General features: G+C 42.3%; 1 protein-coding gene across 1 annotated transcript in view; it reads right to left on the bottom strand.

Moving 5' to 3' along the window:
• LOC126174771 (intermembrane lipid transfer protein VPS13D) overlaps positions 1–14,500 on the bottom strand; it is a 531,199-nt gene that overhangs the window by 325,545 nt on the left and 191,154 nt on the right. The window contains 2 exon segments of the mRNA XM_049921112.1: positions 1,926–2,127; positions 4,011–4,226. Of these exon segments, the coding sequence (XP_049777069.1) occupies positions 1,926–2,127; positions 4,011–4,226 (418 nt within the window).

Below are 14,500 nucleotides of genomic sequence, written 5' to 3'. Positions count from 1 at the left end.
TATACTCTATCTTGGAATATCATTGTTATTTTGCCGTATGTGTACCACTAGAAATTGGGACAGTAACCTGCTTAACTTCATCTCTGATAGCCTCCTGTAACACCTACCATTCTACCATTCAGTAGATTAACATTATTTAATGTCATTTCTACAGGAACTTTTTTAATACAAGTGTGTATGACACATCATCAAGAATTTCGCTTGTCAACAAAAACAATTACTCACTATCATTAAATGAATCACTACCCAAGTAAATAAGAGCCAAAGCATCCTGAATTAAAAAAGGCGTACATGGAAGTTCTCCTCAAAGTCTCCTTTTAAATATAAATGTGTAAATGTGTGTGGGGGGGGGGGGGGGGGCACATGCTACATTGTTTTCATAACAAATAAGCAGAGCATTGTGCTGTCAAAAACTTAAGCATGACCTTGCCACCAGTTGTTCTAATCCTGACAGGTATCTACATTTAAGACTAAACAACAACTGATGTACAGTTGACAAAGTGAAATCCAACTTTGTGAAATGTTGTCCCATATGGCATAGGAGAAAAATACACCTAATATTTACAATAACATAAGGAAAAAATAGATTTCTGCTCACCGTAGAGGTAACACGTCCAGTTGCAGGCAGCCACAACAAAAAGACACTTACACATTAGCTTTTGGCCAAAGCCTTCATCGGAAAAGAAAACACACGCACATTCAATTCACACAAGCAAACACATCTCACACACATGACTGCAATCTTCAGCGGGTCGGACCAAATTGCTGGAGATGACGATGTGTCAGGTCTTTTTGTTGTGCCTGTCTGCAACTCAATTTGTCATAGTTATGGTGGGCAGCAGTCTATCTTTTCCTTACATTGTTGATATTGCAAAACAAGGAAAAGATAGACTGCAGCCCATCATAAAGATGATATTCCAAACTGAAGTTTCCACTGTTAGATTACACCTAATATTCAGACTGCTGATTTTTACAGCCATCACTCAATAAAAGCAAAAGTACTTACTTTCATGTCTGAAAGAACAAAGAAGATTGGCAATCCACAGCTGCACAAAATACTTCGAAAATATATTTGCTGACTGTGAATTCCTTGGCATCATCTATATTAGGTATAGATACACTACCCATTAGTGACCTATGAAGGTGTGCAGGAGTAGTCGAAATGGTTAAGGTGACCACTTGCAGTAAGTGGGAAATCCATAGCTTGGCACAAATTTTCACACCCCTAATGGGTAATGTATCTATACCTGATACAGTTACTGCCAAAGAATTCACGGCCAGTGAATATATTTTCAAATATTTTCTATAGCTGAGGATAATCAACCTTGATTGTTCTTTCAGACATGGAATCAAGTATTACAAGCCTAGGGTGGCATATAATGATGATAACCTTGATATCGATTCCTCATGGTCTTATTCGCCCCATTGTGGAAATCCAAGTAATGTTGCAAGCATTAGATGATGAATATAGCTGACTGTGACATAAAGCTGTAAACAGCGAGACATGTGGAGGTTTGGATCAGTCCAGGGAGTGTGCACAGAGAGTCAAAGCAGTTAAGGTGACTGTTCATGATAAGCAGTAAATCCAGGTTCGAGTCCCAACCCAGCACAAATTTTCATTTGTCACTAATGGGTAGTATATCTATACCTAATACAGCTGATGCCATGGAATTCAGTCAGCAAATACATTTACGAAGCAGAAGTAGTGTAGGCATTCCCTTTATGTTCATGAAATAATGTCACGCAGTTAATCAATGTGTATACTAGGATTTATTAATAAAAAACAAATCACACAAAGGATTAAGAACTTACTGAGTTCAATAAACATCACCTCCAAAATCTATTAATGTATACACAACATCTAGTAATAAAGTAAAATAAATTACTTTTGTACGAAAACACTGCAAATAGGAAGGTAGACCTGCCTGCATCAAGTCATGTAATTCCACTTCTTGAAACTCAGGAGGAGTCTCTGCGCCAAGCAGCAGGTTATCAGTTTGTTGTCTCATTAGCCCACAGTGCCTTTCCACCAGGAGACGCAAAGCTGTGTCATGAAGAATTGGCTTGCCCTCCTCCAAACAAGAATACAGTTTCTCTGCACGCATTGGAGGACAGTCAGGGTTCAAGCTAAATGAACAGCACATTTGTCAAAAATAATTTCATAATTTAAGATCATATTTATTTATTAACACGTCGAGTTCCGTAGGACTAAATTGAGGAGCAAATCTCCAAGGTCATGGAACATGTCAGTACATGAAATCACAACATAAAAGTAATAACAGATAAAAATAAAATGTTTATGAACCCGAAAAAAGTCAATCCATAAGTTTAAGTAAACACAATCCACAATACAACAAGAATCAGCTTAATTTTTCAAGGAACTCCTCAACAGAATAGAATGAGTGACCCATGAGGAAATTCTTCAGTTTTGATTTGAAAGCACATGGATTACTGCTAAGATTTTTGAATTCAAGTGATAGCTTATTGAAAACTGAAGCAGCTGTACACTGCACACATTTCTGCAAAAGAGTTAAAGAAGTCCGATCCAAATACAGGTTTGATTTCTGGCGAGTATTAACTGAGTGAAAGCTGCTTATTCTTGGGAATAAACTAATATTGTTAACAATAAATGACAGTAAGGAACATATATATTGAGAAGCCAATATCAATATACCCAGACTCGTGAACAGGGGTCGACAAGAGGTTCATTAACTTACACCAGTTATTGTCCGAACTGCCTGTTTCTGAGCCAGAAAAAAATCTTTATAATACCATACGACATAAGGGAATGAAAATAAGCAAAGTAGACTAATTTTCATGTTGAATGATCACTCACTTCAAATACCGTTCAAATAGTAAAAATGGCAGCTTCAAGTCTTTGAACAAGATCCTGAACGTGGGCTTTCCACGACAGCTTACTATCTATACGAACACCTACAAATTTGAACTATTCAGTTTCACTAATCATATGCCAATTTTTTGCTATTTTTGCTATTTTGCTACATTTGCTATTTGGGGAGCAAAACAACTGATGATTGTCGAAGTAGAGAGGATATAAAATGTAGACTGGCAATGGCAAGGAAAGTGTTTCTGAAGAAGAGAAATTTGTTGACATCGAGTATAGACTTAAGTGTCAGGAAGTCGTTTCTGAAAGTATTTGTATGGAGTGTAGCCATGTATGGAAGTGAAGCATGGACAATAAATAGTTTAGACAAGAAGAGAATAGAAGCTTTTGAAATGTGGTGCTACAGAAGAATGCTGAAGATTAGATGGGTAGATCACATAACTAATGAGGAAGTATTGAATAGGATTGGGGAGAAGAGAAGTTTGTGGCACAACTTGACCAGAAGAAGGGATCGGTTGGTAGGACATGTTCTGAGGCATCAAGGGATCACCAATTTGGTACTGGAGGGCAGCGTGGAGGGTAACAATCGTCGAGGGAGACCAAGAGATGAATACACTAAGCAGATTCAGAAGGATGTAGGCTGCAGTAGGTACTGGGAGATGAAGAAACTTGCACAGGATAGAGTAGCATGGACAGCTGCATCAAACCAGTCTCAGGACTGAAGACAACAACAACAACAACAACAACAACAACAACAAACAACATCTGATTTATCAGTGACAGAAATATTTTTACTATGAACTGTCATATCGTCGACCTTGTGCTGCTGACCAGACACTTCCTTCACAACTGACCATATGGTTTTAATTTTATCCTGTGAATTAGCTATTCTATTTGCATACCACATACTCTTTGCCTTCCTAATAACATTTTAAGCACCTTACAATACTGTTTGTAATGGGCTAATGCAGCTTGATTGTGACTGCTTCTAACATTTTGATATAATACCCAATTTGTTCTACATGATATCTTTATCCCACTATTATTGGGTGAGTATATTAACACGGTACAAACATTACATAAAATTTTTAACAGATAACAGTTCCACATTTAATATAGACTAAATAGACATTTATTGTTTATCTCTTTCTCATGAATCACTTACTGAAGATCTCGTGTGCCCCTGCGTATCGTATCCAGAGAATACACATTAATATCTTTGATGTCTATGTTGTAGTATTCACGCCTTATCCATATGTCTTCAGACTCACTTGGCCAGCTGTTGTTCAGTGACATTTTACCCAGGTGTGCAACAAAAACTTCATAGCTGGAAGCACAGCGTGGCAGTACAACAACTGGGGAGTCCAGTACAATGTCCAGTCTAGAAAAAAATTATACATAAAAACAAAATCAGTGACAAACTGTGTCTATTTTAGTAAGAACGACTGCATAAAATCAATATGAGTTACTTATAGAAATTTTATCATTTATGAAGAAGCAGCTATTTCCTAAACAATATACTATTGTGTGTTAGGGGAACATTTTAATAGTGGTGATATTCCCTAAATGACAGTTCAAAAAGACGTACAAATGTAAACTTCTACACAAAAGATACATTTTTTCCAGGAATAAAATTATGCGAATTTTTTTTTAAAAATGAGGGAGTGGGGGGAGGTTAAATGCATTTATAATTATCAGACAATCTAAGTAACAGTTACCGATATACAGAACCATTTTTGTTCATTTTTAAGGCAAAAATATTTTAATTTTCACTGTTTTAGCATGAAAGGATACCATCTGCATTCTCTGAGAGCTGAAACCACACTGCAAACAGCAGCACCAGTGCATGATGGGAGTGGTGACTGCGTGGAGGTAAGGAAGAGGCTGTGGCGGGGAGGGAGAGGGATAGTACGGTGGGAGTGGCAGACAGTGAAGTGTCGCAGTTTAGACAGAGGGCAGGAGAGAAGGTGCGGAGGGGGGAGGGGGGTAAGTAGCAGTAAGGAGAGAAATAAAAGAAATTAAAAGACTGGGAATGGCGGTGAAATGACGGCTGTGTAGTGCTGGAATGGGAACAGGGAGGAGGCTGGATGGGTGAGGACAGTGACAACCAACAAGCTGTCTGTCCACATGAACGGCCACCAACAAACTGTAGCCAAAAAACAAGTGGACCACCGCTCGAGTAGGTGTCAGAAAGAATGGACCACTCAGGACAATGGGAAGTCCAGAAGGATAAGTCCAAATGGGAATACATGTGCGAGGAGTGTGAAAGGAACGTGGGTGCTGCTTTGTTAAGGCAGAAAAGGTTAAGTTGATTAAGAAGATCAGCCAAGAGGACACTTCTTGGACAGGTTCTGAGAGAACCCCAAATGGGATGGTGTGCATTAAAGTCACCAAGCAGCAGAAATGAGTGAGGTAGCTGCCCAATAAGCTGGAGGAAGTCAGCCCTGCTGACATTGAATGATGGAGAGGGAAGGAAATGGTACAAAGGGAAAAGACTGAGTGAGGAAGGAAAAGGCGTACTGCAATAGCTTGAAGACTCCCCCATGAGATGGAATGCCAACCTCAGGCGGAAGGTCAAAACGAAGCAGGAAGAAATGCGAAAGCTCGAAGCGGTCGTAAGGAAGCAATTTTGTTTCCTGAAGGCCGAGGACAAGTGGGTGCTGCAATTATAAAAGCAGCTGCAAATCCTCTTTGTTGGATCAAAGGCCATGAACATTCCATTGGAGGAGAGCCATGATGAGAAAAAAATAAGAGGGTGTCACCTCGATGGCTGCCGAGTGGCAGCTTGTGAAGACTCGCTGCTACAGGGCACAGAGGCAGGAGGATCCTGCTCCATGAGGTCCACAGAAGCATCGGCTTTCTTTTGCTGTCGGTCTGAGGAGTTCAGTGCAGAAAAACAGTTGGTGATGTGCACCAGCAACACGGAGGCTGGCCAGTCAGAGGAATAATGTGGAACACCATCGAAGAGGAACTTCGAGTTGGCAAAGAAGACCATTCGCCCTTGTTGGAGCCTTTCCGGTTAGCAGAGGAAGACTCATGTGTTGGTTGGCTGGAGGGACATGGGAAGTCTAGAAGGGAGTATTCCTTCTGTCCTTTCCAGCCTGCCGGTTGTGTAGCTGGTGACTTCGCCCCATGAGACAAGAGTTTGATGGCTTGTTGCACAGCTGGATGAGGGGACTGCAATGCTACCACGACACTGGGCAATTTCACAACCTCAGAGCTGAATTTAAGGTTGCATATCTGCATGGCCATGTCCTTCATCGAACAAGATGTAGCAAGAACAGTGCTATAAGTGCCAGACAGTAGAACGCAGGGTTTGCGACAAGCCAATAACTTGCGAGCGACCAGGTAAGGAACTTTTACCTTTACCTAGCTGGATCTCCTGGACAAACCACTCATTGAGATACATGGGACCATCTCGAGAGGAAGTGGCATGGTCACCACTGCAGTTGATACAGCAGAGAGAAGAAGGTGGACGATCACCCTCGTCAGCATCCCTACCAGAGGTTACACAATTGGCAGAGTGTCAAAACGATATTCAGGTGTGGTTGGACAATGACACTGGTTACAGTGCATCGGGTTTGGAATGTACAGTTAGACTGTGAGAACTGCAAAGCCTGCTTTGATCTTGGACAGAAGTACCACTCTATTAAAGCTTAGAAAAACAATGCGTGTGGGCACTAACGAGGCATCTACCTTTTTCGTCACCCAACAGATGGCAATGACACCCTGTTAGAGAGATACGTTTGGATTTCAGCCTTGGTCAGACTGTCGAGCAGCCTTGTGCAAAAAACATCACAGGAAGAATTCAGAGTTCTATGGGCCTTGACAAGAACAGGAAAGCCATGGAGAAGCAAAGCGACAAGTAGTTGTTGCATTTGAGAATCAGAAGTAGTCTCTTTGCGTAAATGAGAGCAGGATTTCACAGGTCAGCGATTGCATCAACACCTTTCTGAATAATAAACAGATTTACCACTGCTAAGGACTGACCGCCTTCAGTACGTGAAACCATGAGGAACCGTGGTTCAGCTGGGAGCATTTTTGAGTCGTTTGCCTCATTTTGTTTATGTTTTGTAAACGCTGACTGTGAAGATGATTGGCTCATTGCAAGAAGATCCCCCCCCCCCCCCCCCCCCCCATGATTGTCAGCATCTATGTGGGCATGCTCCTTACGACTGGGTGTCCCCTTCACAAGAGGGCACACCTGCTTTATGTAATTGTTCATGCCTCAGGTCACACCTCCAAAACACCTGATAGAGGGACCAATTGGTAATTTGGGAAGGTAGCAGCTCAGGCAATCATCCCTCCCTGGACCTGGCCTGTACGTGCAAACCCTACCTGTAGACCCAGGGCTGAGAATTATGCATTACCCAGTGACCTGTTGCACATCAGATGCATGGGCCGGCCTTCAGGAGTGCATAGAGAGAAAGAAGAAAAAAAGAGGAGCCTCTAACGCCGAAGCGGAGAAAGGATAGGAGAAGGTGAATGAAGAAAGGAAAAAAGAACAAAAAACAGTGGTGAGACTATTCTTATGTCAGCTATGGCTAGAGCAGAACATTCCCAAAAACACCCCAGACATGTTCCCCAAGGAAGGGGAAAAAGAATAGCAAGAAGATAGACATGCAGCACAGAAGGGAAAAGATGCTGCAAAGGCTGGGGCTCCGTGGTAGATCTCTCTCCCTTGTGAGCAAAAATCTTAAGTACTAACGTCAACATATTTTGTAATGAACTGTTTTTAGATGGAGAAAGTAAGCCAAATGGTACATGTGTTTCATTAAGACCACTGTTGTTATATTATTTCAACAAAATGAAACACATTTGTGACAAAAATATGCACTTCCTTGGAGCTGAAAGACAGATTTAAAATACCTTCACTGGTTTCAGAAACAACCTAAAAAAAAGTAGGCCTCTTGAAAGAAGTGTACAAGACAGGAAGAGTTGTGTAAACCAACACTATAGGTGACCACCAATAAAATGTTGGTTCTACTATGTTCTTGTTGTCGATTATTAGTCACTGTGTTATGTCTAATATTTTACAAGTATTGTGTGATTTATTCTTTCAAGTGTTATAATGAGCACACAGCATACAAACTGCCAGCGACTGCCACAGTTTTCTTCTTCTTATTGTCCATACTTTCTAATATACAAATTATTTTCAAAGTGCCAAAATTTACTAGAATAAATAAAATGTCTCTAAAATGCTGCATTGCACAATTTACTTGTGGTGAAACAGTCACAATTCCTGAAATCCATCACCTGTGGCCTCTGGCCTGCCGAGGAGCACTGCCGCATTATGCCACACACAAACAAACCTGGACTGCAGGCAAATTGGAGAGACTAGATCCAATGGACAAGGCTTGCACATTAGTGGGAAATGATGGTCTTCAGACCGGCAGGCGCGATCCGCTGGAGATGCCAGCAGAAATGGCCTGCGATTTTGGCCCATCGTGGGAATCCACTCGTGTGGCCAGCTAATCACTTATCACAGACAGCATGTTGGTGAAATGAGATCATGTTGATCAAACCATGCATCAGAGAACTAGCACAAATACTCTGAGAACCAATACTAATGAGGATAGGTAGCAACTCACCGTAAAGATGATCGCTGAGCCGCAGACAGGCACGTAGAAAAGACAGTAACACTCTCACAACTAAATTTTTGGCCATGGCCTTTGTCAGAAAACAAGAGCATTTACACATTCACACAGTCACTCAACACAACACATGCACAGATGACCGCCATCTCTGACCACTGCGTCAACAATCTCTGGGAAACAGATCCAAACAAACCACTCCTCCCGCCTCCCCGCCTCTCATCAGTGGCTGCTAGGCTAGTGGCAAGAAGTGATGGCAGCACTGACTGCAAGCTGAGGAGAGGGTTAGGAAGGGGAGAAGCAGTAAGAATTAGAGAGTAGCAAAGTGGTACATGTACTCAGCTACGCCCAGCCAGTGATGACGCATGACATCTCAGCAAACAAACCATTTCATCTACTGAGACAAAAACGAGATTTTTCCAGTGGTTTTTTTTTCTGGTTTCCCTGACATGTTTAAAATTCCCTGATATTCTCTGATTTCCAGAACTTGTGGCAACCCTGTTTCATGCCCTTTTTCATGTCAGAAACAAGAAAAAGTCGCACAGAGCCAGGTCAGGTGAGGAAGGTGCATGGGACAGCAGAAGCATGCCATTTTTAGCCAAAAACTGTTTTACAGGGCTGGCTGTGTGTGCAGGTGTGTTGTAGTGGTGGAAGAACAAGTCTCCTGTCTGCCATAAATCGGGTCTTTTTTGAGGAACACCATGCTCCAAGATAACTCACTAACTTCTGACAGTTGATCAACTGTCTGGCAACAGACTGTGAGCACCAGCTCTCAATTTTTTTTTTTTTTTTTTTTCAATTTTTTGGCCAAGCGGACAGCTGATGGATGTCCAGCAAGAGGTTTGTCACCAATCAGCATGTCGCCATTTTTAAATCAAGCAAACCGCTCATACACTTGAGTTTTTCTCATAGCATCATCTTGGTAAGCTGGTTTCAGCATTAAAACAGTTACAGCGGCATTTTTACCGAGAACAAAATAAAATTTCACAGCTGCATGTTGTTCACTTAAAGTTGCCATCAAATAAAACAAAACAAGAACAAAAAGCCTAGCACAAACAATCACTGCAGATGAACAGAACAAGCCATGTCGAAACACAGATGGCACTCAACTGGCGGCAGAAATGTGTACTACACAAGCTGCGCCCATTGCAGTGTTATTCCAGTTTTTTGGGTGGGTGCTCTCTTGTAAACATGGCTCCGATACAATGGGAATTAGTGAAGTGTGATGGCAGATCAGGATTTGGGGGTCAGTTGAATATATGCTTATAAATACAAGGTAAAACAAAGGGTAGTGCAGGAGTAGGTCTAATAATCACTAAGAAAACAGGAATGTGGGTAAGCTACTATGAACAGCATAGTGAAAGCATTGTTGCAATCAAGACAGATGTGAATCCAACACCCGTCATAGTTGCATAACTTTACATGCAAACCGACTCCACAGGTGAAGAGTAAAGAAAGTATGACAACGGAAAGGAAATTATCCACATAGTTAAAGGTGACAAAAGCATCACTAAGACAGGTGACTGGAATTTGGTAGTGGGAAAAGGAACAGAAGGAAAAATAGCAAGATAACAAAGAGAACATGGTCTGGGGAAAAAGGAATGAATGAGGAAGCCACATTGTAGAATTTTGCACCCAGTGTAATTTAATAATTGTTTAAACTTAGTTGAATAACTAAGGAAGGATGTTGTATGCCTGGAAGAGATCTTGTGATGCTACACAGTTTCAGATTAATTATATGAAAGTAAGATATTTTAAAACTAGATTTTAAACTGTTAAGACACCTCCAGGGGGCAGATATGGACTCTGTCCATAATGTATCAGTTATCAACTGTAGATTAAAACTCAAAAGAAATTGCAAAATGGTGTGAAGCAAGGAGATGAGACCTGGATGAACTGAAGGAACCAGAGGTTGTTGGGGGTTTTGGTGGGGGTGTTACGTTACACTGGACTTAAACTAGGGAGAGAAATACAGTAGAAGACTAATAGCTAGCTTTACAGGTAAAATAGAGAAGGTAGCACAGGATCAAAGATGTAGAAAGACAAAGACTAGATGAAATCACTGGATAGTTCAGGATATATTGAATTTAAGTGACAAAAGAAGAAATTATAAAAATGCAGCAAATGAAGTAGGCAAAAAGGAACATAGATGTCTACAAAATGAAAATATGCAAACTGGTTAAGCTGGAACAGCTATACGACAAATACAAGGCTGTAAACACATGCATGACTAGCAGGAAGATAGACACCATCTACAGGAAATTTAAAGAATCCTTTGCAGGAAAGAGAAGCAGCTGTATGAGTATCAACAGCTCAAATAGCACCAAAGACGGGACAGAAAATGTGGAAGGAATATTCAGAGGGTCCATATAAGGGAAACAAACTTCAGGACAATATTACAGAAAGACAAGAAGAAGTGGGTGAAGATGAGGTGGACAGTATGATACGGCTACATGAACTTGACAAATCACTGAGACATAGGTGAGGAAAAAAAGGGCACCTGGAGTAGATGACATTTGCTCTCAAGCTAGCAATGACAAAATTTTTCCACCTGATAAGCAAGATGTATGAGACAGGCAAAATACCCTTATATTTCAGAAAGACTGTAATAATTCCAGTTCCAAAGAGTGGAGGTGCTAACAGGTGTCAATACTATTGAAATATCAATTTAATATTAATAAGTCATGGTTGCAAAATATTCACCTTTTTTTTTTCCTTTCTACTCAGATGACTAGAAAAGCTGTAATACAGTGCCTATTACTTATCTTAGAAGTTATGTTAAAGAAAGGCAAACCTACATTTAGAGAATTAGTGAATTTAGAGAAAGTAGTTAACAATGTTGAAATCAAACAATGGGAAATTGAGGATGGAACAACAACGTTATGAAAAGTGTAGGTTGCTACTCACCATATTGAGGAGAAGTTCACGTGCAGACAGGCACAATAATTGACTGTTAAGCATTTGAGTCCAGTGTAAGTGGCCAGACGCAGTGACACTGTGTGTGTGTGTGTGTGTGTGTGTGTGTGTGTGTGTGTGTTTTCTACTTTAAAGAAGGCCTCTTGGCTGAAAGCTCAAATGTTTAGCAGATTGCAGATGGCTGGTTGGTTTGTTTGGGGTATAAAGGGACCAAAGTACAGGTTCATTAGTCCCTTTTTCCTGATGCAAGCAAGGCTCAAGGTATAAAAAACACCCAACACCACAACTAAAAAGAAAATGAATGAAACAAATAAAAAACAAGGAAAACATACACCACAAGGAAAAGTAGAGGAAGGGCTGGCTGATCACAATTATAAAAGAGGATGAGCCAGCCACTCTGCAACACATTAAAATGTCCACCCCAAAAAGACAAGGTGAGATGAACACACGTAGGGAAAAGATGACCATCAAGACAGACAAATGCAAAGAAAGTGAGACAGAGTTAAAATTGAGGGAGGGTGGCCACCTCAGAGAGAAGGCTAAATGCCCATCCTTATACAATATGATTAAAAAAAAAAAAAAACCCTGACGAATAAAATGTAAAACTAAATCTGTTGTTGAGGCACTGTTGCCCGACACTGAAGGTAGGGTGCTCGAAGTCTCCTTAAGGGCACGCAGTTTGTTGTGCGTACCAAGATTATGCCATTCCATCTACCGAAGCTGAAGAACCTTGCGGCATAGATGGACTCCTGGATGGTCGCTACCAAAGGATGGTGGGGGTAGCACTGGTCGATAGCTTGTAGGCTGCTCAAGGAGTCAGTAACAGAAGAAATGGCTCGCAGGGCACGAGCAGATGCGCTGAAGAGCATGAGAAATGGCCGCCAGCTCTGCAGTGAAAACACTGCAGCCATCTAGCAAGGAGTGCTGTTCAATATGTCCTCCATGAATATACGCAAAAGCCAACGTGACCATCAGCCATCAAGCCATCAGTGTAAATCACTTCATGGTCCCAGTACATGTCAAGAATCGAGAAGAAGAGACAGCAGAGAGCTGCGGGAATAACTGAGTCCTTAGGACCATATCAAAGGTCCAGGTAAAACTTTGGCCTACGTGTACACCTTGGAGCTGTAAGTGAATGGACCTCGAGTACAGGTGGTAAAGGCAAGGACTCCACTTCAGACAGAAGAGATCAGACACAAACAGCAATCTTAAGCCCTGACCTGGGCCTCCGATGTGGGATATGGGCCGCCATGGATGGGAAAAGGAGATGGTAATTCGGATGCTCAGGAGAACTATGAATGTGTGCAACATAACAGGCGAGAAGTTGTGCACGCCTAACCTTCAATGGAGGGTCTCCGGTCTCCACTACGATGCTGGTCGCCAGACTCTTCCTAAAAGCTCCTGTTGCCAGTCGAACACCACTGTGGTGCACTGGGTCGAGTAAACGCAATGCTGAGGGCACCACCGAACCATAAACCAAACTCCCATAGTCAAGGCGGGATTGAAGAAGGGCTCTGAAGAGCTGCAGCAGAGTAGAGTGATCTGTAACCTAGTTGATGTTGCTCAGGCAGCAGAGAGCACTGAGATGCTGCCAGCACTTCCGCTTCAGCTGACGAAAATGAGGAAGCCACGCCAATCAGGTGTCAAAAACCAGTCCTAAGAATTGATATGTCTCCACTACAGTGAGTGTATCATTGAGGTAAAGTTTTGGTTCCGGATGAACGGTGTGATGCCAACAGAAGTGCATGACACACAACTTCACAGCTGAAAATTGGAAGCCGTGGGCTCGAGCTTATGACTGCACCTTGTGGATAGCTGCTGCTAGACCATTAATGGCCACTAAAAATAGAGATACACTCAATATAGAGCCCTGCAGGCCCCCATTCTCCTGGATATGAGAGGAACTATAGGAGGCACAAACTCGGACACGGAAAGAATGGAGCAATATGAAATTTTGGATAAAAATCAGGAACGGGACCCGGAGACCCCATTCATATAATGTGGCAAGGATATGATGTCCCCAGGTCGTGTCGTAAGCTTTTCGTAAATAAAAAATGGCGGCAACCAGGTGCTGGCATCAGGTAAACGCTGTTCAGATGGCGGACTCGAGGGAAACTAGTTTATCAATGGTAGAGTGACCCTTGCAGAAACAGCCTTAGCATGGAGCCAGTATGCCTCGTGACTCCTGAACCCAACACAACTGCCAACTAACCGGACATTCTAACAACTTACAAAGAACGTTGGTGAGGCTCATGGGCCAATATCTATCCACACCAAGCAGGTTTTTATCGGGTTTGAGCACTGGAATGATGTGATCTCCCGCCATTGTTATGGAAATCGCACCAGATCCGGTTGAAGATGATGAGGAGATGTCGCTTTTAGTCGGACGAGAGATATTTGATCATCTGACTGTGGATAGGATCTGGCCCAGGAGCTGTGTCAGGGCAATGTGCAAGGACACTGAGGAGCTCCCACTCTGTAAATGGAACACTATAGGGTTCACTATGATGTTCAATGAATGAGAGGGCTTTCCTTTGCACCCGCCGTTTGAGGGTGCGAAATGCTGGGGGATAATTCTCTGACACGGAGGCTTGAGCATAGTGCTCAGCAATTGCGTTTGCGTCAGTAGATAACACACCATTGACGTTAATGCCAGTAACACCTGTTGGGGTCTGGTACTCACAAACACATCTGATCTTCGTCCAGACTTGGAAAGGTGATGTATGTCATCCAATGGTCGAGACGTACCTCTCCCAACATGCCTGTTTCTGTCTTTTTATAAGCTAGCGAACACAGGCACGGAGCCGTTTAAAAGCTATTAGGTGCTCTAGGGAAGGGAGCCACTTATGTCGCTGTAGAGCTCGCCGACACTCTTTAATGGCCTCAGCAATTTCCGGCGACCACCAAGGTACTGACTTTCTCAGGGGCACTCTAAAGAACTAGGGATCGTGTTTTCCACTGCAGAAGCGATCATTCTAGTGACCTCCTCAACTACCACATTGATGGCACCATGTGGGGGAGATTCAATGGTGACAGCAGGGGTGAAAGCTTCCCAGTCTGCCTTGTTTAAAGCCCATCATGGTAGACGTCTGGGGGAATGGCACTGGAGGAGTGACAGGATGATAGGAAAGTAATCAGTACCACA

The sequence above is a fragment of the Schistocerca cancellata genome, chromosome 3 (genome assembly GCF_023864275.1).
Source record: "Schistocerca cancellata isolate TAMUIC-IGC-003103 chromosome 3, iqSchCanc2.1, whole genome shotgun sequence".
In the NCBI taxonomy this organism is placed as follows: domain Eukaryota; kingdom Metazoa; phylum Arthropoda; class Insecta; order Orthoptera; family Acrididae; genus Schistocerca; species Schistocerca cancellata.
This window is presented reverse-complemented; position numbering and strand designations above follow the sequence as displayed.